The sequence below is a fragment of the Physcomitrium patens genome, chromosome 2 (assembly GCF_059467195.1).
Source record: "Physcomitrium patens ecotype Gransden chromosome 2, ASM5946719v1, whole genome shotgun sequence".
In the NCBI taxonomy this organism is placed as follows: domain Eukaryota; kingdom Viridiplantae; phylum Streptophyta; class Bryopsida; order Funariales; family Funariaceae; genus Physcomitrium; species Physcomitrium patens.
In genome coordinates this window covers 4,049,879-4,077,173 of record NC_143411.1, presented here as the reverse complement: position 1 = coordinate 4,077,173, position 27,295 = coordinate 4,049,879, and the positions used below count along the sequence as shown (strand labels likewise).

The window sequence follows — 27,295 nt, the reverse complement described above, 5'->3', positions numbered from 1 at the left end:
CTAGGGATGAGTTTCATAAGGAGCGGTCATCATGTGTTGAAAAAATCTATAATGCAACGAATTATATTCGCCACATATTCAGATCTTTATTCTCTTTGAAGATTGTTGATAGGACCTCTCAACCATCGATTGTGTTTCATACTAGGATGAAAAGACCACCCTATTATTTGGTCATTATTGAGGCCTTCATAATTTTTTTTAAATAAAATATTTGAAACACTACAAGGAATTGTTTCTACCTCAAATAAAATTACCAAACATCGAGAGTCTCTTTTAAAGTCGTGATACCAAATACATTATATCTTGCCATCTATTCAAAGGAAAATATGTCATTCTTGAGGATCTTCATCTCGATTGAGTCGTCTTGAAGGTTATAACAATCACAATGTCTTGTCCAACAAATCAACAAATGAAGGCTCTTTAGTTGAATCCACTAGTTGTTGGTTCTCTATCTCTCCACCGTTACAAATACAAAGAAGCTACAAAAAAAGATTGAAAGTAAAATATTATCTTGCCTAGATTTTATTTCTTTTATAAGAAAAGTCTTTATCTTAATTTTGATGGATATTCTCGATGAAAAGTCTCCACCTTCTTTGTTGTATTTACAAGATTCTTTGCTCATTCCCATATACATTCACTAATATTATATCCGTACTAATGAACAAAATATTTCAACTTATTTTGGCGCTACCTTGAGTCTAAGACTTCTTCTACTTCAAATTCTTCATTATTGTCCGCTTCTACAGGAGGAGGTGGTACTTGTCTTTTTTTTGATATATCCATTGTCTTATATGGTTCAAGTAGAGACATGTTGAATATTGGATGAATTTTCATTAACTCCAATAGGTATAAACGATATACAACTGGATTAATTTATATAAAAATAAGAAATAGACTAAGCCTACGATAGTCCAACTTGTCTTAAAGATGAGTGGTCTTGATATTATGATGAAGTAACCATACCTTGTCACCCACATGGAATGGTGGTTGTTCCTTTCGATAGACATCCTTATTGATCTTTTATTGTTCTTGAGCTTCTTTTTACTATACCTTTATTGTTGCATGTAGCTCTAACAAATGATTTGCCAAATCTTCCTCTGAAGGATTATTAACTTCTGAGAAGTCAAAGTATCAAGTCATGGATGATAATCATAATTGGCAAAGAAAGGTGTTTATTTTATAGAAGAATGTATTGTGTTATTATAAGCAAAATTTGCCAATAGCAAAAGAGTTATCTAATCATCTTGTTGGTAGTTAATAGTAGATCTTAAATACTGCTCTAAAACTTAATTAACACACTTCGTTTATCCATCAGTTTGAGGATGGAATGCCAAAGATAATTTTATATCCACTTTTAGAATCTTGAAAAGAGTCCACCAAAATCTTGATACAAACTAAGTTCTTCTATCTAATATGATATCCTTGAGTGATCCATAATAACAATAGATATTATCAAGAAAGAGTTTAGTTGTTTCTTTACATGTGATAGATTTTATATATGATACAAAATGTACCATCTTGGTAAAACAATCTACTATCACGAATATAGAGTCATAAGAACTTGAGATTGGAAGATTTGTGATAAAATCCATAGAACAGAAGACCATGATTGTTCTGCAATGGATAATAGTTGAAGAAGTCCGTAAAGTCGATGACGGGGAGTTTTTGATCTTGAACATATGTTGCATGACTGAACAAAGACTTCCACATTTGTGGCCACCAAAAATCTCTAAATAAAAGCTCCAAATTCTTGTTGTATCTAAAATGTCATGTTGCTAGAAAGTCGTAATGTGCTTGAAGAATACGTAATTATGCTTCTTTTTTTGGAACATATAATCAACTTTCAAAATATAGTAGGTTATTTTTGAACTCAAACTTAGAAGAATCTAAAGACTTAGGAGAAGGTTTCTGGATATTGTGAACAAAAGGATCAAAAGACATACTTGATTGGATTTGTTTCACAAGGGTGGAATCAACAATCAATATTGATTTCATTAGTTGAAGATGAAAATGCTCTGGTTTTAAGAAAATTATTCTTTATTGATCAAAAGATGTATCTCTTTCTTTTGGTACAAGATAAGAATGTCTAGAAAGGACGTCTAATAAACCTTATTGTTTTCCAGATTGATATGTGACCTTAAAATCAAATCTTGATAAAGACATGTTCCAACAGGCTTGGCAACAATTCAAAATATGTACTGACATGAAATACTTGAGATTCTTATTATTTATATATATGGTGACTGGATTGGAAGTGCCTTTTAGATGATGACACCATTCTTGAAATGAATCCACAATTACAAGAAGCTCTTTGTCATGAATTTCATAGTTAATCTCCGCTACTAAAAATTTTTTGGAATGAAAAGCTACTGGGTGAAGTTTATCATTTGTTCCTATTTGTGATAACACAACATCCAAAACAAAGTCTGATGTATCTCTTTCTATAAAAAATACCTTAAAAAAGTTGACATGATATAAGGTTGGTACAAAAATAAAAGTTGACTTTAAAGCTTTAAAAGATGCTTCAACTTCTTTGCTCCACTTAAGTTTGTCTTTGTAAGTCAAATATATAAATGGGGCTGCAATTCGAGAAAAGTCTTTGATGAAGATCTAATAATAATTGGCAAAGTTCAAAGAGCATTAGACATCTCTTATCATTTTTGAAATCTTCTAATCCATGATAGTTTGAACTTTCTTAGGATCCATCACAAGTCCATCATTTAAAATGATATATCCAAAGAAGTCAACTTGAATAGTATGGAATACACACTTTTCTATCTTAGCATAGAATCCTCCATCTCTTAATTTTTGTAATACATGAAAAATATGAAGTTCATGCTCATATGTGTTCTTAGAATAGATCAAGATGTTGTCCAAATAACAAACTATATAATCATCCAAAAACTTTCAAAAAATATCATTCATTAGATATTGAAAAGCTATCAATGCATTTTTAAGTTCAAAAGGTATGATGTTGTATTCAAAATGTCCATACTTAATTCAAAATACAATCTTCCATTTATTCCCTTCTTTAATATGTACTAGATTGTATGCTCCCTATGGATCTATTTTTGTATAGAACTTAGCTTGATTCAATTAATCGAGAAGTCTGAATATCAAAAATAGAGGGTACCTATTCTTGATGGTGATCTTATTGAGTCCTCGATAATCAATACACATCCGCAATGATCCATCTTTCTTCTTCATAAATAAGATTGGAGTTCCTACTGGCGATTTGGAATGGCGTGTAAAATTCTTGGCTAGATTTTCTTCAATATATTCCTTGAATTGAACCAATTTATTTTGTAATAAACTATAAATTGGTCCAAATAATAATTATGTTCTTTCTTGAAAGTCAATTGAGTAATCATAGGAACAATGTTTTGAAAGAATATCCACATTTTTCTTGTCAAATATATCTTGAAACTCTTGATATTAGCTTAGAATACCACTTGAAGTCTTTGCATCATTAAAAATAGGTGTGGGATAAATAACACAATGTGATCCTTCTTTTGTAGCATACAAGAAAGCTCTCACATCTACAAATATAGGTTTTATTGTATTAGACTTATGACTTTATATTGGATTAATTTTACTCTTATTTATACTTTTAGAGAAGTCAAGAGTACAAGAAATCTAATCTATGCAAGGATTATACTTTTTTAACCACAATAAACCTAAAATGATTGGATTAAAAGGATATCTAATTATATTAAAGATTATGCAACTCCTATGACCATTTATTGCTACATCTATAAGAAGTATTTTATGAATAATATCTCCAAAAGATAACAAATGACCATCTATGATTTCTACATGAATAAGTTTAGTTTTTTTTATTAACAATATTTTATGACTTTTAATAAATTCTACATCTAAGAAATAAATTGAGGCTTCAGAATTTATCAAGGTAGAGGCTTTATAATTATTAGATCCTAAATAAACATCTATTATAAAAAAAAGATAGGGTTTTGAGGAGAAGATAGGACCTTCATTAAAAATTGTACAAGATTCAAGCCACATGGTCGCTATTGTAGCTAGACAAATTCATTTTCTAACATATTACCTTCTTTGATAGGTGTGCTCTTCATTTTGTGGTCTCATCACTTCTTTGGATAATGTTGAGCAATTTGTTTAGGTTTTTCATAATATAAGTACAATCCTTTTTAACAGCGATGAGTCTTTTTTTGCTTGGTAAGAGGTTTAAAACATATTGTATTGATTTGGATATCCTCTACTTCTGAATGTATATATTAAGGAGATATTGGTGTTGCCATCAAATTGTAGTAATATTGAGGCCTACTTATGCAACTCTCAATGAAAATCTAAAAAATCAGTTGTTGTATTTCATAGCAAAGTCAATTCTTTGTCTCAATATTTGAAGATCAAGTAAGTTGAGCATCAATTTCTTTACTTCATATTATAATCCATAGAGAAATTGGCTTATATGTGCAACATCATCTCACTTGATATCAGTTGTAAGTTGTTAAAATTGTGAAGCATATAATGTTACAAATTGATTGTCTTATCACAAAATACGGATCTTGTTGGTTGTAACATGAATTGCATGATTTTTTCCACACATAGACCAAAATTCCTTCAAAAATGCCTCTAAATTATCCAATATTGAATCTCCTTGTTCAAGAAAAGATAAAAACCACGATAGTGCTGAACCTAAAAGAAGTATATTAATGAATCTAACTTGTGATCCCAGAGTTGAATAGCTTTAAGGTTGAAGTTCAATGACAAGTTGTACTTGATTGATAAATCCTTGAAATTTGGATCTTGTAACATGAAACTTCTTACATAGAGCAACTCTTGGTTCTTTAATACTTGAAGGATGTTCCACCATAGGTGGAAGGACATGATTTGGTATAGATATTGACGCAGCTCTAATCATCTTTATATCCTCATTTCTTGTTATTTTTGTTGATTCTTATGATGGTAAGCTTAGTTGATGCATTGCAAGCATCAACTTCCTCAATTACTCTTACATTTGTACCATTGCACTCTTCATTTCAATAAGCTCTGCCATAATAATATTTAGAAAAATATCTAATATCATCCGAGATAAGTAGAAGAAAGGACTTGAGGACAAAAAAAAATACTAAGAATAATATCAGTTTAAAAGAGGGTAATCCGTAACTTCTAATATACATATGTCTTATCATGAAAAAGAGATAATCCTATTCTTAATCAAGACAAGACAAAGCTCTGATATTGTAAGTATATTCTTGTCAATTTGTCAAGGAGATGAACTAAAAGATGATATATAAACCAATGAAATCCATGTCAAAGAAAAAGTGACAAAATAAAAATAAGAAAGTACATATATTAAAAAGAAACTAAAATGGCTTATTACCAAAAGACAAGAAAACTTGAAACTCTTGAAACTAGACTAGAAATAAGAAAGGAGTTGACAAGAGTGAAGAAGACTTCACTCTTGTCTCTATATATACTATCTAACTAGGTATTACGTAGCAATGTTCTATAGAACTTCCAATATGTATTGACTTTGTAGGATACATGCCTTGACTTACATGGCAAGTTTTTCTATATGTTCGCCATATAATTAGCTTGATCTTTAAGCTACCAACATGTATGGTACATGGTTAAATTATTGACCAAGTTTCTAACTTAAAAGTTAACAATGGATACTTATAAAATCAAAGCAATGTCTATGAAGCTTCTAAGAAGTTATCTTAGAAGATATTATAGAATTAACTTATTTTTATCTACTTCTATCTACTTCTACCTATTTATATATGTAATTATTGGCTTACATGTGTATATCCGTGACAGTAATCACAAAATTAAAACAAGATAATATTATATTTGAATGAGCTTTGTGTCGATTCAAAACCTAAGTTGACATGAAATACTCCAAATTTTTGTGATCTATATATACAATCATAAGATATATAGCGCTTTTTAATAAGTGACACCATTCTTAGAAAGAGTCTATAATTGCAAAAAGTTCTTTATTATAAATCTCATAATTGATCTTTACAATTGAAAGCTTTTTAAAATAGAATACAATTGAGTAGAGCTTTTCATCTTTTTCTATTTGTGATAATACAACTCGTAATTCAAAGTTAAAAATATCTATTTTCAAATAAAAAGCCTCTATGAAATTTGGATGCAAAAAGATTAGAGTTATAATAAAATTTGCTTTGAAATATTTAATTTTTTTTTGTATTTGAGATCCATATTCCAATTTATCTTTAGGTGTCAACTATATGAAAAAAATAACAACTTAAAAGTAATTCTTTATAAATATTTGATAAAAATTAATAAATTCAAAAAAAATATTATACATCTCATATCGTCTTCGAAGTTATCTATTATATATAAAAAAAATATTATACATCTCATATTGTCTTCGAAATTATACACTGTCATATTATAATTGTTTATAGTATGTAAAAAATAATTAAAACATATAATATATTTATAAGTGTTGATATACATTAGAGTGGTAAGTAGGTTAATTTAAAGGAATTTAATGTAAGAAATTTTATTTTGAAGTTTAGTTATATTAATTATAGTATTTAAATTATATTGGATTTAGATATTTAGTATAAAACTTAAAGAGAAGATTGGAGCTTAAAGATGAAGATTCAAACTTCTAAGAAACGTATTTGGAGGAATGAAAGTAAGATATGGATGGATGAAGGCAAAAGATAAAGAGCTTCATCTCTATTAGTCAAAGGTCATGTCCAATAGGTATTCAATAAGCTATTTGTAACCAAAACAAGGATTTTGGCGACTTTAGAAGCAAAATTTGAGAATTATAAGGTTTAGAATTTGGGCTATAAATTTTGTACAAATTTTAGAGGAATTAAAATTAGAATGATGAAATAATAGCCATTTGAAGTTAAGATATTTTTTTAAGTTATATTATTGCTCTTTAGAAAATACATGGAATTTTATGATAGATTTTGGAAATCAAGAGATACAACCACAAGGGTGATTTTAAGATCTATAACTTTTGTAAAGAAATTTATATATTTTGAATTTGTATGAAGTAATTATAAAGCATTGAAGATAGTACATGTAATTCAAAGGTAGTAAGTAAATCATTTTGTTGATAGTAATGGTTGGAGCCATATCCGAAATTTTCAAATGAATTTTTAGTTCAAATTTTTTAGAAGAGTGTTTCATTAGGTTAAAAAGCTATATATCAAAATTTTATAGTATTTGAGTACTTAATTTGTGAGATATTAAGAAATTTGTACATAGGTATATGTAAATAACGATTCAAATCTACTGTTAAAATTTTGGCAATATCTCAAGATTTGTAATGATTTTGTAATTGAAATTTGTTGTAGTAGTTGTTAAAAGTACATTAATAGTCCATGTAAAATTTGGGTTTTTTTGGAAAATTCGATCATAAGATATGAGCTATTGAAATTCAAGAAAAATTCACCTTAAAGATATACAAGTTTTATAATATTTTTATCACATTTTTGGTGATCTTTGGTACTTAAGGCTTATGTATTGATGTAATTTCTCCTATATGAATAATTTTATACATAAAATTGGTACTTTTTTTAATCTTAAGGCTTAGTTGTGTAATTAGTGATAGCTAGAAGCTCAAAGCTTTTTTAAAGAAAATTCTTTCTATTCCAATAATGCTCCACAGAGATATATTTTAATACAGATCTTAGTTTGACTAAGTTGCTTTAAAAGCCCTCATATCAATAGTAATGGATAAAAATTCTTTACCATTATTTTATTGAAGCTTTGATAATCAATACATATCCATAAAGATTCATCTTTTTTCTTTACAAAAGGTATTAATATATCTACTAGAAATTTAGAATGCCAAATAAAATTCTTTGTAAGATTTTTGTCAATGCAATCTTTTAATGCCAAAAGCTTCTTTTAAGATAAATTGTAGATTGGGCCAAATGGTGGTTCAACCCCTTTTTTAAGATCAATGGCACAATCATACGGTGTTGTAATACATGAAGTCTTATTTAAGAATGCACTGGGTACTTAGTTGGAGAAGGTAGAATAGAAATTGAAACAAAAAAAATCTAACTTTAGTAGAATATTAAATAAACTCTAATTAAACCTTAATAATACTAAAAAAGCTTTAATTAAATTTAAAAGAAACTTTAAAGAAATTTTAAAGAAATTTAAAGAAATCCACAATAAATTTTAAAAGAATCCTTAAAAAATCCTTAAAAAATATTAGAATAATCATAAAAATATCTTAAATAAATATCAATTAAGTCCTAATTTAATCTTAGTTGAAATCCTAGTGGACTTCAATCAAATCCTAGACCAAATCCTAAATCTTGAATCCTAATCAAATCTTAAATCTTAAACCAAATCCTAAATCCTAGTCCAAATCTAAATCCTAAGTAAATCCTAAATCCGAAATCCTAAGCAAATTCTAAATCTTAAATCAAAACTTAAATCCAAATCCAATTCTAAATCCTTAGAAAATCCTAAATTTTAAATAAATCTTAAATTCTAAACTCTAATCCAAATCCTAAATCCTAAATAAATCCTAAATTCTAAAAAAAATTAACTAAATCCTAAATCCTAATCCAATCCTAACTCTAAACCAAATCCTAACCAAAAGCTAACCAACTCAATTTAATCCTAGCACAGTTTAGAATCTCAATATCTATTAAGTAAATCATTTATTTTACTTAAAATTTTACAAATTTTTTAAAAACTAAGTTTGAAATAAGTATATGAAATTTGAAGAGAATCAAACTTACCAAATAGAAGAAAAATATCAAAATCCGCTTAGCTGTTGGCCGGCCTCTTTCTTCAACCTTGATGCTAGTCTTCTAGTGCCAATATCTCCTTTTTATACTATTTAATTATTTTTCAAATATACATATGTGTAGCAAATCAAGTCTATTATCTTTATATATAAATTTTATTCTAATCCAATTAGTAAATTATTGAAGATCTTAAAAATCCTAATTATCCCTCAAAGTCCAATTTTTGAGACCTCAACCTACTTGAAATTCAATAAACTTAAATTCAACCATTCGATTGAGTTCAAAATTATATCATATACTTCAAATAACTATTCTCATAAGTCCTCAAAATTTAAACCATGGTTCAACTACTAAACTCACAAAAAATTTCAAAACATAATATCTCTTTTATTTCACAAATTTCAAAGTCACTCAAAAAAATTGTGACTTTGCAAAGCTCTTACAAAGTTATTACATATTCAAATCAATCAAAATCAATACTTAAAGAAATTCTATTAAATTTTCTTTCAAATCTTGCTCTTCAAACTTCAAAAAAAAACCCCTAAAGTTGCCATTGGTGCCTAGTTTTGTACCTCAAAGTCTGATTTCGACCCAAGTTGATAACCGGTCATCTCTAAGTATCAAATTTTTCCTTTTTGAGTTAATTTTTATTAAAATCAAATCCTTACTTCCTCCTATGTATGCTCATATTCTTTATTTTTTTAATCTATTTTTTTTTTCTTATTAATGGCCTTACAAAAGTAAGTAGAAGCTTACTTTATAAAAAGATAGCATTTATACCTTTAGTTTTACTTATTTTTGGACTATTGTTTATTTTCTAAGATAATTTTTTATAATACTTGAAGTAAGATCTTTTATGATATAATAATTTCTTCATCTTTTTCACCTATTAGTTGTGTTACATCATAATAATAGTTAATGTTTTAAGAAAATGTCACCATTTTTCTTTTCAAAGACATCTTGAAACTCTTTATACTATTCTAGGATAGCTACTAGCAAGCTTGCTTCTTCACAAGCTAGAGTTGCATAAATAACAAATGGAATTTTTTTTTTAGCCATCTTCATAAAAGCCCTTGCTTCCAAAAAGAAAAGCTTTATTGTTGATGATTTTTTGATAGGTTTTGTCTAAAGAAATTCAAAAAGAAATTCAATCTTATAAAACCTCCAATCTATAGATGGATTATATCTTTTAACCATGAAAGTTTTAGAATAATAGAATTCGACGAGATTTTAATAATATTAAATATTATTTTGTTATTATAACCCTCAAATGATATTTCTAACAGCATGGTCTGATGAATAACATTGCTTGAAGATAAAGGTCGACCATCTATTACTTCTATACATATATAGGTTTTGAATTTTGTAATAGAAGAATTTTATAAAATTTAAAAAATTCCTTATTTAAAAAAGCAAGCATATGCTTTTGAATCTAATAAAGGATTTGTTTGAAGGCTTTGTAGGCAAAGAAATAAAGATAAAATAAAACAACAAGCAGGTTAAGCAGAGAGAGAGGAACCTTGATAAATTTGAGGTATTGGAATGTCCAACCACATAGTCTTTATTGTAGGTGGGTCTCTTTATTTTCCTAAATGATTGTATTCTTTATTTTGATTGTATGTTTTTTTTTTATACAGTTCCTAATTTTGTAGCCTTCTTCATTATAATATAAGCATAAGTCTTGTTCAAATTGACACTTCTTTTCTTTTATTGTAAGAGGTTTAAATCATATTGCATCAATTTGCATTTCTTTAGTTTTAGAGTATAAAAGTAATGTATTTTTTGAAGCAACAAAGTACAAATTTCTAATGTGCTGCTTTATCAAAGTCTATCAGCATTGATCTTGAAATAATTGATTATTGTACTTTATAGCTTAGTTGATAGCTTCATTGAATATTTGAAGATTAAAGAATAATAATAATAATAATAATAATAATAATAGGTCTTTTATATCATTCCTTAATCTTTAATAGAATTGGTTCATAAAAGTTTATTCATCCCAATTGATGTCATAAGCCAATTGCCTAAAATCAGAAGTATAAATTCATGCAAAGCATGACTCTTGACGTAATGAGTGAATCTTTGTTGTTGCTTATTAAGCCTTATCATATTTTCCAAATGTCTCTACAAATGCTTCTAAAAAAATATTAAAATTGCTCAAGATTAGAGTTTTCTTCTCAAATAAAGAAACAAATCAAGATAAGACTTATCTTATGAACAAGGTTCCAACTAAATTAACTTGCAACTCCTGTGTTGGATAGTACCAATATTAAATTTTACAAATATATAATCATTTTTTATATGTACCTTGAAAAAAAGATATAAATTCAGATATTTCTATTATTTCAATATATTAAACCTCAAAATCCTAAATCTTACTAAAATGGATGGCATTTATTAAATTATACTATATATAATTTCCTTCAAAAGTTGATCTTCTTAAAATATAAAAGAATTGCTTGAAAATTATATTTTTTTTGGAATCCATATTTTTGTGCTTTTCTTTTATATATAATTTAATATTTAGCTTTAGAAATATATTTAACAATTACATGGTAAGATAATGGTTGATGAAGTTTATAATATGCAAGACATCAAATATTGGTTGCTTAGCAAATATAAGTATGATTTATTAGAAACATCTTTTGATTGACATTTTTAGATGCATGATTTTAATAGATGAGATATTAAAAATAAATATATAAAATAGATGTAAAACAAGAATGTTTTATTTTGATTATTTATTTTGGATGTGCCTTGTAGATCAAAAATAAAGATTTATCTTAATATTAACACCAAGTTAATATTTTTACGCAGCTTCAGCATAAGGTAAATTGCAAAGTTGATGCATTGACATTTTTATGCTGCAATAGCTATCCTTCATGGAAGAAGATAAGATTAGAATCCTTTTGTATTTGTTAAGATGAAAAAATCAAAACCCTAATTACCTACGTTAATGCTGACTTTTAATATAACTATAATTTGAATATTTTGCAATTGTATTTTGTCAAAAAGCTAAATTGTATGTAAGTTTTAGCACATTGAAATATTAAATTGGTTTCGTTCCATGAATTGATAGTGATGTAGATAGATTGTGGCTAATGCTTGAGAGTTAGGGATAAGGAGACTCTCATAGATTGTGAAACAGCACTTGATCTGGAAGCTGGGTATTGAACTGGGGATGAGAGGTTTCTTGAGCTAAGATTCTTTGGGGTGATGTTCTAAGCTGGGCTTTGACAATGAGGAGATGGCCTTCATTCCCAGTAGAAGCAGAAGAAGGAAATTTAAGATTGCAGAGTTTTCCGGTTTTTATCTGTTTCTGTATAATGGAGCAAGAGGTGAGTGAGAGCCGAGCAGGTTCGTTGCAATTCTTTGGTATCTAAACAGATGGGCAAAAGTTCCAGAGTTTTGTTCTGATTCTGCCCATTTTTTTGGGTGGTTTCGGTGTCTAACTTTGTGTGAGATGCCAACAATATTACCAGCATCATTTCATGATACCCCATCATCTGCTTGGCGTACTAGTCAAGTAACAACGATTCGATGATAGCGCTGAATCGATCTTGTAAATGTGTAAGCTGTGGTGTTTGCGCCTTGAGATTTATGGGTGCTACTGAGCTGTACAAGTAAACATGCAGAATTGAATTAGATAATACAAAAGATTTAACTAACCAATTCGTATTTGACGCTTTTGGACTATAATGGGTTCAAAGAGGTGAGATGTTGCGAGGCTGGGCTTAAACTCGTCTGCACCATATGGCTGTAGCTAGTACATGTTAGCAATAAAGAAAATGCTAACAAACAGGGTTCCAATCTGGTGTACCGTCTCTCCGATGGTTTCTGAATGGTGCTGAAGGGGGGTGATTCTTTATAACCTCCATTTATAATGAGAACATCATTGTGTGAACCCAGATGAATGACTTTCGAAATATGCTATGAGGAGAAGCCATCAAGGAATTTGAGACTCAAGTGATAGTATGTGGGATATGAATGCAAGGAAATGGTTGAAATCGAGAGATGTAATCAAGGTATCAAATAAGTGGATAGAGAGGAGGAGAGGAACATTTAATTGGGTCATTTAAAAACTCATAATACAAAGATTCACCAACTACTCTAGTACCAACTGCGTTCTAGACAAGCGTTTGCGCATGAGATGACGACGCCGCTGAAAAGTTAATACAGACAGTAGGCTGTCAGTGGAAACCACCTGGTATCCTGCTTCTTTGTACATCGTAAGAGGCGCTATGTCAATCAACCTGACGTGCAAATACATGTCCTCATAGCCCATACTTAACGCAAGGTTCTCTGCGGCCTTCAGCATCTCACGACCTAGTCCCCTTCTGAGCACCCACATAAGTAACCGGAGAATCAGATACTTTTTAAACAAATGCTATTCAAGCTAAAATTTCACCTCAAAGAAAGACTGGGTATATTTCTATGATCGAAATCAAGTGTTCGTGATGGGCATGTATATCTGATTTCTGTCCAAGGTTGCAGACAACCGCCATATACTCTCTCTTCACTTGCAGAAAGTTCATGACTTCAATCCTAGTGTGTATTCTACAAATAATGTCTGTACCATCAAAGAGTAGCTTTGCAGAAGATACTACAATCAAAGTTTGAAAGTACTAACCTCCGGTACTCTTTTTTGATAGCCATGTTGCAGATGTATGGTGAATTAGGTGGAGGTGCTGGGGTCGGTACATCGGGATGTCCCGCTCCTGAAAATGAGACCTCAACTGTTCCAGCTACAACCCAATATCCTTGCTGCATTTCCGAAGATTCACCAGAGACTGGAACACCCTCCGCAGGTGCATACAGACCAACAAGGGTCACTGAATGAGGCAAAGTGGCATACCGTTCTCGCACATATTGTTTGACAGTAATTGCTAAGAGAGGACGGTATGTCAGAAGACCTCCCATAAGCTCTGCAAAGGAGTCCACCAAAAGCTCCTCTGTGTCGTTCATATGCTTGGGTCGCATTGCTTCGACAACAAATAGCCCTCTGTTACTCTCATATCTGCATAATTCAGACGTTATATGTATATAATTGTAACTTGCGAAGATTGAAGGGGCTATTTGTAGCAGTACTCCACTTGAGTTGTGACATTCAGAAAAATCGCAAATAAAAATGTCATTGGTTACGTAGATTTACTGGTTGGTGTAACATCAACAAGTTTAAAATTCTGAGTTCTCGTTACTAGCCGAGACTCTATCAATATTGCAAAATTAGTAAGTTTCATAAACATTCAATTCCTAAGCACACGTGAGCTTTGAAAGAGAAATACATCATATTGTTTGCTAGACGAAAGTGGTGCCTCTTACCTGTATTTGTACCTTTGTAAAGCGTTGACCTTCTCCTTCTCAGCTTCTGTCCAATCCATGTTAGCCGAGTCAGGAATGGGTAACACTTCTTCAGCCTTCCTTCTTCTCACATAGTTTTCGCCAGGCCCCTCCTCCGTCTCACTGTCTGATCCAGTTTCATCGTCGGTTGATGGAGAATCTATACCACTGTCTGCAGTTCCAGCTGCTGGTCTTGCACCCTCTTCAGATGCAAACAGTTGCCAATTGTCTTGCATCAAATCCTTTTTAGGTTGCCTAAGCATTCCATTAGTGTCGTTCTCTTCGTTGTCACTGCTTTCTTCAACTACAGTGTCGTCTGTGTCCATCAATTCTAATACGCCTCCTTCGGTTACTACGTCAGATTCCAGTGACGTTGCACTCGAATCGAGGGAACTGATTTTAGTATCACTGCCATCCTCCTCAGAAGCCTTCTCGACTACGACAGGCTCTAAACCTGAATTATCCACACAATAAATACTAAAAGTAAATTCTTTCGCTCTATGAATCTTCCTCAGCCTCGCAGTCAAGAAAGCTCCTGTAGATGCTTGCTTAGTTAGCGGCAATTGACAACCCAATGCGCATTTACATTTTGTGTTATACTCTGTTCGTCTAAAAACCAGAAGCGAAAATTTAGAGCTAGAGTGGTGACGACACAACTCTGTAGCTCCATTAAGCCTGCATTGCCCCTGGGCATCTTGTATACGCTTGGAAGTCAGAACCGAGAATGAAGATCCCACACATACAGAAGTTCCCATGACAATCCGTCTCGCTGCTTAACAGGAGCTTTGTAGGTAATTCAAAAGAGCAATCTCGAAATTACAACCACCGCTGCCACTAAAATCATTAAGCGAAGGGTTGTTCTACATGAAACTGCATATAATCCCCCGCCTCTCTAAACTTCAGAAGGCTTCTCTACACCCAAACCTTTTCCAAGTGAACTGACTAAAATAAATCATACTACAGTATCCACAGGACGGAAACATTGAAGGTGTCAGCCTAAGCTCTGAGACACAGGGGCATCCAGCAGAGCTTACAATTCAACTGCTCACTTACTTGCCCAAGCTCTACGATACACTTCATAATTCAGCACTCAAAATTCTTCAATGAAAATCTACAGACTAGGGATACGACAGCGCGGCGAGAAAATTGCCAGAAATTCAAAGAGAGGGGAAGACGGAGCAGAGTCTTCAAAGGGAGACGAAAGTCGAGAAACCTAGGACTTAGGGGCACCAGTAGTCCAGTGCCACGCATGTGGATATAACAGCATATTCTCCAGATAATGGATAGTTCCATCCCAGAGGCCCCCGTTCATGAGAATTTAGGTTCGCGCTCCGGAGATTGACACTGATGGAACACGCACCTAAGGCATGCTTTTTGGTCGCTACAACGAAATTTAGGTTTTACTTCTCGATAGGTACATGTCTAACGTGGGGACTTTGGAGATTCACACATGAAGTCTTTATTCCATTGCGTGCTATCTGAGGGATTTTGAAGCAAATTGTTTAGAATAGAAGCTCGCCGCAGCACATTGAGGAGTAGAGAAAAAAGGGTTTATCAGGGTTTTTGTTGCATGTAAGTTCCAAAAACTTTCAACTCATTAAAATTTGCCACCTACCGCTCTCATCCTTGTTTCTAAGTAGCTGTGTTTTCAGCGCGCTCACTTGTCCACTTTTTTCCGCACTTTGAGCTAGGCAAAACCTGCTCCCCGTGACTTCCGACTGCAACGACGTCGCGTTAGAGAATGTAAGGGTCTAAGGCTCGCTTAGGAGCTTCACTAGAGACCGCCGAAATTGTTGCCAGTGGTCGCAGCGATAGCTCAGCTTCTGTATCAAACTCGCGAAGTGATCTTGAGGGCATCGAAGCTTCACGAGAGATTTTAGCAAATGAAGAAGAGAATGACCCAAGTTAGATGTCAGCAGCGATTGCATGACCCTCACATTCAGAGTCTCTTTATTTGTTTCACCTTCAGTAACTTTTCTTCTTTCTTATTGTAATCGCTTAATACGGAAGCGCAGTATAGTCTTGAACAAAAGCATTTTCTGCTGCAGACAAGTTAACCTGATTATTTCACCAGTAAAAAAAACGTCCCTAAGGATTGTGTATCTTGTGACCTAATTGTCGCCTTGTTCAGGGGTGAACTAATAAGTCACGATTTGCCCTCACGTAGTCGACGTACTCGCAAGCTGACGCAACAATACACATGTTCGAGTATCAACTTAGATGTATTATTTACTAATTTAAAAGATTGTTGATGTCCGATGAGGTCACGCAAGCAATTGATGGCGTTTCCGCAGATCCTCCGGTCACAAATCTTCCTACGAGTACTATTTCGTGACACAGCAAACCATCAAGCCGCCGCTACAGGAATTGGAATTCGACTGTAGACTTGTGGCACATTTGTATTTCCAGGGCCTACGGCGTTGAAGAGAGCCTCTGTATTTGGGGCGCAAGCACAGAATGTGGGTTTATCTGAACTCGATCCCAGTAGCAAGCATAATGCGCTTGCGTCAGGGAAGCTGAGAACATCTAATTTCACATCTTTGTTACGCTGCAACCTTCGGGATGCAGGAAACTACATGTTTTGAATATGATCGTGGTTTTCGAGTTACTTATCACCTGCATGAATATGATAACTGCGCTAAACCTTGCAGGAATGGTTGGATTTCTCCTTCTCTACATTTGAGTGGAATAGCTGACAAGTTGTTTGACCTCCATAACATGATATTGCCCAATGCAATGACTTCCGCAATACAAAACATTTTCTACATCATCAAAATAAAAATAGTGTTAAATAGGTTTTGTAATTTAACTCAACTGCTCCTTTCCAATATCTTGACACATTTCTCTTCTTCTCTGATTGGGCCCTGTTGTAAATAGAATTCTACATTGTTGTCCAAAATCATAGAGCATTACTTCCATAATATGATGTGATACAATTAGTGCATACTATCGAAGAGAGACACACATGTTAATTACCACTTTTGTTATCGTTTATGTCCATTTTTATTTTGTCTATACTTCATTGTACAATTGCTCCAGCATACTTAAAGAGAAACATCCAACGACGCAGAGTTCGATTTTAAAGCAGCTTCAAATCAGATGTAAATTTGGAGACATTTGCTATCTTACATCAGACGTAGCCAACAAGTCAGAGCAAATATGATCATCCACATCCGACTTTCAGATGCAGATTATTTATTTAAATCCTGAAATCAACAATCATACAATCTCAGTTATCCTCTTATCAAACATTGATATTATACATGAACTGTTCCACAAAGCTCACACCCTAGTTCTGGTTTGGAGGGCTGCCGCTCATCTCGCCGCTGCCTCGAGACACAGCATCGTCCTCCTTGGTGGTGTCCAGCATCTCCTCAACTGATGCATTCGCCATCATGAACCGCGTCTTAGGTGCCTTGCACTCTGCCACCATCACAACCGCAAATGCCACGCTCCGGGTTAACAAACGCATGATCATGTCATGTATCTCATGCACACGATCGCAGTGACAGCAAGCTCCATCAGTGAAAGACTACTAAGAGAGAATCAGAGAGAATCGGAGAGGGATTCTTACGAGGGCAGTTGTATTCGTCGGGCACGTCTTCGAAGGGCGTCTCCTCATCGTACACATAACCGCAGTCCTGGCACACGTACGCCATCCTGTTGCTCACAGGCTCTTCCGAGCCTTGCGCAAGAGGGACAGTGGAGGAGATTACGCCAAGCGGGGCTTCGGAGCCACTCATGCCTGGGGGCGAATGGGGGGTGCTGGGCGCATTCTGCCTGCCCGCGGGGCCGGGTTCCACCTTGCCCTCCTTCTCCGCTCTCACAACAAACACTGAAGCTCGCTTGAATGCCGAAGCTCCTGCAAAACACACAACCAAGTGTTAAGAGATGAGCTCTTCAGCTGTTGCCGCAAGTGCAGCATCAATGTGACCTCAAATTATCCTTTTAGATACCCAGTTATTCAAGTAACACCAGCGAATTGCCACCGTTGCGCTGCAGGATACTCATCTAGTATACACACACGAATGGAACGCTTTGGCCACATTTCTTCAAGAAAAAAGATATGAATACATTCCTGCACAAGCGTAATGGTGGTTTCATATGGTTTGAGATGAAACCCAAACTAAAATATGGTGGTTGCAGCTGCTTACCAGTGGTGAAGCGCACGCTAGTTGCCTGCTTATAGCTCAAGGCACCAGCAATTGCAGGGGTAGCAACCACTGCAGTCGCCACATTGGTAGTAGCATTCATTGCCAACGCCATTGCAATATCTATGGTTGAGTGTACAAAACAAAAACTGGAGTAAAATTATACAAACTACAAAAATATGTCGATGCTTGCTAACTGTACGTTAATGAGAGAATATCAAATTTGCTCTCAGGATGCAGGAAAATTGTTGTGTGAGATGGTGTAAGGGCGACGGGTGGATATATAGTCGCTTGAGCGAGAGTGTGGAGCCGTGGATGAGAGGAAGGGCGGATGTCGGCACCAGATGGCCAGACCAAGTGGACGAGCGGCGACAAGTGGCGCGGATGATCTCGTAGTTTTGGGCCTTTCGAAGCATGGTAGCCACGTTCCCTGCCTCTCCAGGACACTTCTAGGAGCCCAGCTGGGTTCTGATAATCTACCAGATACTCCTTAGTCCACCACTGAATTCGATACACCATACAGCAAAACAGCGAAATCTCTCTCGTAATTCACCATTCTCAGGATTTAAGGTGTTTGGACCTCTGATAAACATTCAAAGTCCCTTACCGGTGATGTGCTGCTGCAAGATGTACCTAGATGTTAATGAACGATGTAATGCTCGGATGATAGTATAAGCTTTGTGTGATTTACCGTAAGGTCGAAACCACGGACTAAACGATTATTTTTCAATCATCAGAGATTTGAGCCAGTACTGAACAACAAGCTTGAGTAATTTGCATCGTATGTGCCAGGATAGTAGTGAGAGTTCATAATTCGTTGCAGGGAGCAAGTGGTCTATGTGAATCTCAAGGTTCCAGGGAAGCAGCTTCCATCCGATTTCTCACTGAAGTTGTCTAGTAAGTTAATTTAGTGCACAGGAAAAGGAAGTCATCAGGGATGTCTCAGCTCGTATACTTCCAAACAAATTGGTCATGGATGAAACGTACAACATAGCAAGTCGCTGTAATTTGAAATCCACGGCTGTGAATTTGATGTACACAGTTGGAAGGCAAAGTTGGGTTTCATGTGCATGTTGGGGAAATGAGAGGTGTACCGGACAACAGAGAGAACCGTGAACATGACTGCACATGTGATAGATTGTCGTCAATCTCCTCAACTAAGGAAAACAATCATTTCAAAACACACCACCAGAAGAAATTCACCCACAACTAAAACTCAAAGTAACTCAGGCCTTTTTAGGAACCGAAACACTCGCTTAGAGGAAGAAACAAAATGACCATAAGGTCTTAACTATTGCAGTCCTTATCTTCCGAAAAGAAGACACCATCTACTTCTTTCCTGGAGTTCTAGCCTTGGATTTCTTCTTCGTGGCTCCTGCCTTGGCAACACGAAGGCTCTTGTGCACAGCGGCTAACCTAGCCAAAGCGGCGGACTTCAAGTCAGCCCTGTACCCATTGGAGGCTACCTGGTTGACCACAGTCTTAGCCATCTTGCGGAAGTCCTTCTTCAAGAGGGAGTTGTGGCGCAACTTAGCGGGCTGGTTCCTCTTCTTGGTCTTGGTGGTGGTAAGAACTACTGAAAGACCTTCTGCCGGTGCGATGGCCACAGTCTTCTTGTTCGCCAAACCTAAGAATTGAAAAATACTGTGTTAAATAAATCATCAAAATCAACGTGAAGATCGAACCCAGTTAGTCCCAGCATAGTGATACAGTCACAACATTGCAATACCTGAGTACTTGAAGGTGTTCAAGTTATACAAGTTGTTCGGTTCTGAGCTGAAGGTAACAGAATTGTTATTGTTCCCATTCCTCTTCACCAAGAACCTGTTGCTGTTCTTGACCAACAGCCAGATCAAGTCGTCCGATACAGCCGCCATTCTGTACACATGATAAAGGGTGACAAGTAACGCCACAATAATTAGCTCCTCCATCAAGTATCGAAATTACACCCCAGCAGTAATGCCATAAGAGCCGCTCTGCTACCACATAAAATAGGTATGAAAGTACTTTGAGGACTCGGACATGATACCACACCTAAAGTCGGTTTCTAGTACTGGCAAAAAATAACCAAAAGCCTACACAACACGTCCGCCGCTAAAACCGAAAATGCAAACCCTTCAGAAGGAGCTCCATTTCATCGCAACCTGATCTAGTCAAACCAGACATCAAAATACAAATAACCTAAAAATGAAAACAACCGAATCGGGCTCATCGGCGTTCATATGTACACGAAATGTCATAACACATTACACAAACAACACATTCCTTTAATTGGGTCCAAAATTCTACAAACAGCACATTTGACGAATGCACAGTGAACTCCCCTACAACGCCCGATGTCCACAAGCCTGACCTAAAACGATAATCCTTCCTCACAAACGATCACCACAAAGTAAAAAGCCATTTCACTAATAGAATAACATAACCCTGATGCAAAAAAAATCCCGAAATTTTGAGAAAAAAACATATGAAACGTATGGGAATTAGCACAAAACCTGAAGACGCGAAGGATGCGAAGAGCCAGCGGCAGAGGGGAAGATGGAGCAAGTCCGGCAGCAGTTGCACAGACGGAAAGAGGTGAGTCTGGACTCCGCCGCTGCCCTAAGAGCACCTTGTGCTTCCTCTGTGGATGAATGACGCTTCGTCTCCACCCGCGATGCGATTATTTATCCAAGTTCTCATCCACTTTGCTCTTCATTCGTTCACGAACACGTTCATCAGTTTCGTCCCTCTTTCTCATCCATTTCCACCCCACTTAACACCAAACGTCGCCCTTCTGAAGCCATCTCCAAGCTTCCATTATATTGAGTCCTCACTTCAACTTCCATAATATAATTCTTCCGTTGTGTCTTGTAGAATATTAAACTTTAAATAGAATAAATTACTAATAATAAATTATTGCATTAAATAATTTATCACTTTAACTGAGCTAACATTAGGATTAAATCCTTGCTCCACCATTCCTGACTTCTTTATGATTTCATTATATATATATATATATATATATATACATATACATATTCTAAATTTTATCCAATGTGTGATCACACTTTCTATGTCATTTTCTAGGTACTTATTAAAGGAAAAATCATGAATAAATTCCTTCATATTCATTTTAAAATATTCTTTTTGCACTTTAAACTCCATCATAATTTTACATCAAAAAATTAAAGCTAGGTAAAGCTACTAAATGAGTACTTTCAAATGAGTAAGGTTGTAATTTTATAAATTAGCTCATTGCAAAAGATCAATAACAAAAAAAAATTTAATTATTTTTAATTTTAGTTTTTGAAATGAAATCTAAAATTTTATCCTCAAATCTAATTATAATATATTATTTAAAGAATAAATTATGAATTTTAACAATAGATTTACTCCCATGAATGACTTAGAGATATTAAAACACATTTAATTAATTTTACTATATATGATAATTTATTCTTTTCCAATAATACTTATAATTCATGTATTGTATACATTTCAATAGTTAAATGATACAACTTTGAAGTGTCAATACTGTTTTTTATAATTTACATCGTCTAATATTAATGTAAAGACTATATTCTAATTATTTAACCAATATTTAATAAAAAGGAATTGCTATGGTGCTATTGTCGGTTAAATAATTTTTTGCATGTTACAGTATACATAACATGTATGCATAGGTAGTTTCTAATTAACACCCCAATTTCATTTACTGTCATTCAATACACTACAAGATAACACTTTTTGTTATTCATAATGAGATTACTTGATAGTTTACTATATGCTTAGTTTTAAAAATGAAACACGTACATATACAAATTTATAAAATATTATGTTTTAAATATTATTGTCATAAAATGTATGTATATACATATGAATTTTAGCATACTTTTAATTCAAATAATAATGTACGAATACAATTATATTTATTTACATATACTAGTTATTTCTTATTTATCAATAATACGAATAATAAATTATAACAATTTTGATAAAAGCATGTAATAAAGTGATTTTTGTTCTGCTTGTACAGAACCCAAAAATCTGACTAGTTATTTAAATAACGTTATTATCATACATATTAAAATTTATATTTAAAGCAAGATGAAACCATATATGATATTTAAATCACCTGTGCAAGGATGACTAAAACACACTAATTTAAAACTTTCTATAAAATAACATGTAATGCACTTTCTTTTTGATGTTATGATCTTGAATTATTTTCGAATTTTGTCATCTTTATGGCATTGAAAAATGGAAGTAATTTCAGGAATTTATTACAATCTCAACAAAGAAATATTTTTATTCAAATTTATATACACAAAAAATGTGCAAATGTGTGAATATTATAGAGTATTTCAAATAGTGGGCTACAGTACGCACCACGATATGTAATGAGGAATAATGAGGAATCAAGAGTGTGATGTGAGAAATCGAGAGGAGATTAGAAAGCTGACACACAAAATCAGTCGTTATTTCAAATGAACGGCCCTGTCTGCAGCGCTTTCCAGAATCCGGTGTGAACGTGTCCCAGAATCCGGCTGCAGCCGGTGGTATCCCTAACCACGACCGGTTGGGCGATGGCGGCAGCCCTATACAAGACAGTGAGCAGCGGCTGGCAGAATTGGTGTTGCTTTGGATTTCCCGTCTGCCGGCGAGCGCTCTGATGCTCGCAGCCTCCACCGGAGTTTTGTTATTCTCCTCAGACATTCGGTTGTTGTTTTTCTCGTCGGCTGCAATGGAGTTTTGGGGTGTGTATTTCTCTTAAACCTCTACGTCTTCGCTGTTGAAACATTTCGATCTGCGTTATGTGTTTTCTTGACCGTGTTTTGAACTACCATCGGCATTCTGCAGTCTCTGCTGCGGTAGTTTCACGGGGGTGGTGTAGAAATTGTTTTGGGACTTGTCATTTGTGTGTCCCTGCTTGTCTTTTTCGAGGGTTTAAGCAATGGTACCTGTCTTCTGAGATTTTGTTTATATTGGGGCTCCTTGAGCTCTATATTCTGTCTTCTGAGATTTTGTTTGTATTAGTCTGTATCAGATCTAGACGTGTGATCGATCCTTAATACATTCTTGCACATTTGTACTCTAAAGCCCTTGAGTAGCTGTCTCATAGTGATTGTGATTCTATCGACGCTGTGTACACTTGCCCTATTTATCCGAATCTTAAGTCAATGCTGTGCTAAACTCTGCACTACGATTCTTTTTTCTTTTTTCTTCTAGCGATCTCAGATAAACCCTACTTACTGCTCAACGCAAACTATACTGTCTTTTCTGACTTTTTCTCTGCCCTTAACTACACGTTTTTTTCAGTAGTAAACAAATAGTGAATGCACTTTTCATTTTGTATAGAGGTCAAGGAGCCCTCTTTGTAGGAGTTATGTTTGTATTGTCTTAAATTCTGGTTGTAGAAATTGGATGTCCTACCGGCAGGTTGTCACGATGGCTTTCGCATCGACTTATCTCAGCGATTCTGTGTGGGTGCAGGGGTTGAAGTTCGGGCAGGGAAACCAACTCAATGTTCTCCTGGTGAAGGAATGTACTTGCACGTATCCCAGGTGATTCATTTACTGTAATTTTTATCTGATGGAATTCTGTGTCTAGAGGCCGTTTAGCAATCGCCTTGTAGTCTGGACCGTTTAAACTGATAGATGCCATTTTATACCATTATGGTCTTAGACGTAAGAGAAGAACCTCCGCTTCAGATGTCCAGATGAATCCACCTTCTGCTCACTTTTCTACTTATTGCTATGACCACAGGCCGCTCTCGGGGAAAGCAAGGCGAAGGGAGGGAAAGGAAGTGAAAGGGTTGTGTTGAAGGTGCATGTTGATGGCAGCGATATTGTGCTTGGAACTCTCGCAGAGGGGAGGTGCGATCAGATGCCTCTAGATCTTGTGTTTGACAGTGACTTCAGTGTATCGCACAGCAGTAGCTCTTCAAGCATTTTCCTATGCGGGTACCGAACGGAGGGTCCTAGAGAATACGATTCAGAAGGTTAAAATCTCCAGCTCTTGGGGCACGTTCCGCTTCTACACTGTTTCTTTTGTCATTCTACTTCACTATCAGATTTACATGGTTTGTCTACTTCATGCGGAATCTTCCCTGGCCTTCGATATTGAGCAGCAAATTTTTCAATGTCAGATGAGGATGAAGAAGAAGACGAAGAAGATGAAGATGAGGAAGATGCCGGTGTGCCAGTAGCAGTTCCTATTAAGGCGAACGGGGCTGCAGCCGAGATGCTCAGTAAGGTGACTGACAAAGCGGCGGCCGCTGTAGCAAACGCAATTGCCAAGGGCATTGAGAAGAAAGTTGTGAAGAAACAAGTAATTCAGGATGACTCTTCTGACGAGGAGGATGATTCTGAAGACTCAGATGATTCTGATGAGGTTAGTTGTACTATCGGTCAAAGGTGTTACCTTTTCAATTGATTTTTTTTTGGATACACCGATATTTTGGGTTTTGCCTTGGACAGCAAGTCAACTAGGTCATATGTGATTAACGCTTACGAGGATGTTTGGGTGATGGCTTGGATGGTTCGAAAGGATGACGGTATGGGACATCCGTTCGTGAGCGACCTAGCTTCCGAATCCGATGACGAGTTTGATGCCGGTGATGACGATTCTGATGAGGTGTGCTCAGAGATGTTGGATTAGTAATAGTGTGTGGCATGGATTGAGGTTGTTTGAAAGCTTTCTGATCCCTCGAACGCGCTGCTAGTGCAATTTGTAGGAAGTCAACCTCGTTACATTTCGTTCTTGTCCGGTTTCTGGATTTGTTGTTCCTGCCGGTCCCGTGTGAGGGATGCGCACTTTTGTACTTGTTTTAGATTTCCACCTGTCTCTTGATTAGGTTTGACTGCTATGACTCCAGGACATGGATGAGGATGATGATGATGATGATGATGACGAGGATGACGAGGACGATGAATCAGAGGAAGAAGAGTTGAAAATTGAGACACCCAAGGTGAGTCGGTGGAGTGGGTGTGAACTTGTCTTCCCATGGACTGCTGTATTGTAACCCCTCATTACATTAATGGTGGTCTTAATTGATGTAGGCTGGGAAGAAAAGACCAGCTGCTGAACCTCTGAAGGTTGCCGACAAGAAGTCGAAGACAGATTCTTCACCCCTGCAAGGTAAGTCTTAACAACAATGCTCTCAGTAGGTGTGCCCTAGAGTCTGGAATAGTAGGTGTCAAAAGTTCATTTTGAAGGTAACAGCTTAGTTACAGGTGTAATTAAAGAAGCTGAAAGCGAATGTACACGCCTGTCGCATTACGATTTTTCGGGTTAGTTCTCAGGATTTCTTAGCGAAGCTTGTCAATTAAAGTGGATTTGAACCCATTATTATGTGCGGTTCGTATTATTCAGTATGGCTTTATTTGAAACCTTGGGTGTCTCGATGGTTTCGCTTCTCGGTATACATTGTTCTGTAAATATTGATACACTATTGATGGTTGGAACATGCAGCAGCAGCCGCTAAGGGTACGAAGGGAGAGAAGCAGGTGACGCCCTCCAAAGATGCTCCTAAAACTCCAACAGATAAGGGAGCGAAAGCTAAGGTGAGGGTTTGATTGGGGGTTGGGTCTCCAAGTTACTGAAGTAGAGGTTTGAGAAGTTTTGATACGTGGAGTCGAGTCGTTAAATGATGCGATGGGGAGCAAACTATCTCGTTAATCTGAGTTGTCAAGGCCTGAAGAGACTTTTACCATTCATAATACCTGAGCATATATCGTCAGTAGGCTAGCTTGGGTGATAGATGTCTTCGCTATGATCTTAAACTTGAAGCTGTGTTTTGATGGCAGGCTCCGAAGGGCACTCCCACTGCCCCTCCGACAACACCAGTATCCGAGAAGAAGTTTGGACAGTACAAGTGCACGGGCTGTGACAGGTAGGACTAACGAGGACTTGTGCTTGCATTCTTATGTGGAGGAACTGAAGTCCTTTTTGATTTCTCACGAATGGGTGCTGTGATGAACAAAATATCTCGTTAATCTGAGCCTTAAGGCGGGAGGAAATTGTATCCATGATATGTCTGAGCACCCAGTCAAGCGCACTAATGTTATTGTCACCGGGATGGTTAGTACCACAAACGTTAACATATCATTGCTTAATCAGAATGAGATAATGAGTGATCAGGAGTTGTGGAGTGAGCAGGAGTTGTAACTCGTGGTTGCGTTGTCCATATGTAGTACGCGGAAGGATGCCGTGATGTAAAATTCTAGTCTGAGCCAGTAGGCTTGATGACTACATTCGTACTGTCTGAGCATCCACTGAGCCGAGTTGTGTCGTCTTTTAGTGGTAGTTGACGTAATGATGGACTGATGACGCCTTACCATGAAACCGCTACTGTGCAGGACGTTCACCACGGAGTCTGCTATGAGTCAACACGTTGCTGCGAAGCACAAAGCTTAATCTAGTGCGATCAGCGTTTACATTTTCTATTTACTCGAAAGAACTGAAACTTCCCTGGAGCACTGTCTCGTGATCTAAGGGTCTTTTTGTGGGTACAGAAATAGAGTTTATACGATCTCAGTGTTTGAGCCTCACACCCAGGACGGATAGACCCTTTGGTGAAACGCACCTACTTGAGAATGCCTATATGATTGATGTGAGACATAGACAGGGTGAAGTGGGTGTAGGTAGAGTTACCACTTGAGAATTATGGTATAATATGGCTTTTGAAGATTTGTAACGCTTCAAGCATTGAAGCAGCCATACACATGCCGAGAGGTTTTTGTAGCATTAACGAGCATTTCGTTGATTGTATGTCAACTCTGTTATTCCTCTTGAAATTCAATTACATTCTGCCGTTTACCTTAGAAACATATGTCCAACATTTTTCAACCGCAGTTAACTTCTATATTTACTACTTTCACTAAATACTACTGCTCTGAACACTTTTGACGAGTAAAATCTTAGATGTTAGGGAATCATTGATGGACGTAAGCCACTGTAACTCATGCGCTGTACAGTTATCGAGAAATTACATAGAAGTCATTTTCATAATTCTATATTGAAATGGTTGCATTAGTGTACTAATGAAAATAAGAACGGTAAAATGATCTCTAT

General features: G+C 35.4%; 4 protein-coding genes across 5 annotated transcripts; 1 reads left to right on the top strand and 3 right to left on the bottom strand.

Annotated features, from left to right (window-relative positions):
- Nucleotides 1-12,797: 12,797 nt before the first annotated feature.
- LOC112279161 (uncharacterized) lies at nucleotides 12,798-15,250 on the bottom strand. The gene is made up of 3 exons (XM_024513328.3): nucleotides 14,070-15,250; nucleotides 13,378-13,764; nucleotides 12,798-13,084 (listed from the first exon to the last, which is right to left on the bottom strand). Exons 1-3 carry the CDS (start codon nucleotides 14,840-14,842, stop codon nucleotides 12,853-12,855), a joined length of 1,392 nt encoding a protein of 463 aa, XP_024369096.1. The 5' UTR covers nucleotides 14,843-15,250; the 3' UTR covers nucleotides 12,798-12,852.
- A 1,985-nt stretch (nucleotides 15,251-17,235) lies between these two features.
- Nucleotides 17,236-18,480, bottom strand: LOC112279162 (uncharacterized). The gene is made up of 3 exons (XM_024513329.3): nucleotides 18,242-18,480; nucleotides 17,662-17,949; nucleotides 17,236-17,510 (listed from the first exon to the last, which is right to left on the bottom strand). The coding sequence occupies exons 1-3, from the start codon at nucleotides 18,351-18,353 to the stop codon at nucleotides 17,377-17,379; spliced, it is 534 nt and encodes a 177-aa protein (XP_024369097.1). The 5' UTR covers nucleotides 18,354-18,480; the 3' UTR covers nucleotides 17,236-17,376.
- A 968-nt stretch (nucleotides 18,481-19,448) lies between these two features.
- On the bottom strand, nucleotides 19,449-20,803 carry LOC112293640 (large ribosomal subunit protein eL28z). The gene is made up of 3 exons (XM_024543316.3): nucleotides 20,734-20,803; nucleotides 19,968-20,116; nucleotides 19,449-19,865 (listed from the first exon to the last, which is right to left on the bottom strand). The coding sequence occupies exons 2-3, from the start codon at nucleotides 20,113-20,115 to the stop codon at nucleotides 19,567-19,569; spliced, it is 447 nt and encodes a 148-aa protein (XP_024399084.1). The 5' UTR covers nucleotide 20,116; nucleotides 20,734-20,803; the 3' UTR covers nucleotides 19,449-19,566.
- A 2,061-nt stretch (nucleotides 20,804-22,864) lies between these two features.
- On the top strand, nucleotides 22,865-27,049 carry LOC112279041 (uncharacterized). Of its 2 annotated transcripts, none has more exons than XM_024513096.3 (10): nucleotides 22,865-22,977; nucleotides 23,714-23,784; nucleotides 23,987-24,221; nucleotides 24,369-24,613; nucleotides 24,770-24,856; nucleotides 25,098-25,190; nucleotides 25,282-25,360; nucleotides 25,697-25,785; nucleotides 26,029-26,114; nucleotides 26,581-27,049. In XM_024513096.3, the coding sequence occupies exons 1-10, from the start codon at nucleotides 22,893-22,895 to the stop codon at nucleotides 26,636-26,638; spliced, it is 1,128 nt and encodes a 375-aa protein (XP_024368864.1). In that variant the 5' UTR covers nucleotides 22,865-22,892; the 3' UTR covers nucleotides 26,639-27,049. The 2 variants fall into 2 exon arrangements, with proteins under 2 accessions (XP_024368864.1, XP_024368863.1); XM_024513095.3 differs by having other exon boundaries at nucleotides 25,694-25,785.
- Nucleotides 27,050-27,295: the final 246 nt, after the last annotated feature.

Excerpts from the sequence above, each read along its gene's own strand:
- LOC112279161 (XM_024513328.3), bottom strand. The coding sequence starts at position 14,842 with ATGGGAACTTCTGTATGTGTGGGATCTTCATTCTCGGTTCTGACTTCC. Across the intron at positions 13,765-14,069 it reads TTACAAAGGTACAAATACAG|ATATGAGAGTAACAGAGGGC; the intron begins GTAAGAGGCACC and ends TGAATTATGCAG. Across the intron at positions 13,085-13,377 it reads ATCAAAAAAGAGTACCGGAG|AAGGGGACTAGGTCGTGAGA; the intron begins GTTAGTACTTTC and ends GTGGGTGCTCAG.
- LOC112279162 (XM_024513329.3), bottom strand. The coding sequence starts at position 18,353 with ATGGCGTTGGCAATGAATGCTACTACCAATGTGGCGACTGCAGTGGTT. Across the intron at positions 17,950-18,241 it reads TAGCGTGCGCTTCACCACTG|GAGCTTCGGCATTCAAGCGA; the intron begins GTAAGCAGCTGC and ends TGTGTTTTGCAG. Across the intron at positions 17,511-17,661 it reads CGACGAATACAACTGCCCTC|AGTGCAAGGCACCTAAGACG; the intron begins GTAAGAATCCCT and ends TGATGGTGGCAG.
- LOC112293640 (XM_024543316.3), bottom strand. The coding sequence starts at position 20,115 with ATGGCGGCTGTATCGGACGACTTGATCTGGCTGTTGGTCAAGAACAGC. Across the intron at positions 19,866-19,967 it reads GAACACCTTCAAGTACTCAG|GTTTGGCGAACAAGAAGACT; the intron begins GTATTGCAATGT and ends TTCAATTCTTAG.
- LOC112279041 (XM_024513095.3), top strand. The coding sequence starts at position 22,893 with ATGCTCGCAGCCTCCACCGGAGTTTTGTTATTCTCCTCAGACATTCGG. Across the intron at positions 22,978-23,713 it reads GGCTGCAATGGAGTTTTGGG|GGGTTGAAGTTCGGGCAGGG; the intron begins GTGTGTATTTCT and ends GTGTGGGTGCAG. Across the intron at positions 24,857-25,097 it reads GTGATGACGATTCTGATGAG|GACATGGATGAGGATGATGA; the intron begins GTGTGCTCAGAG and ends CTATGACTCCAG.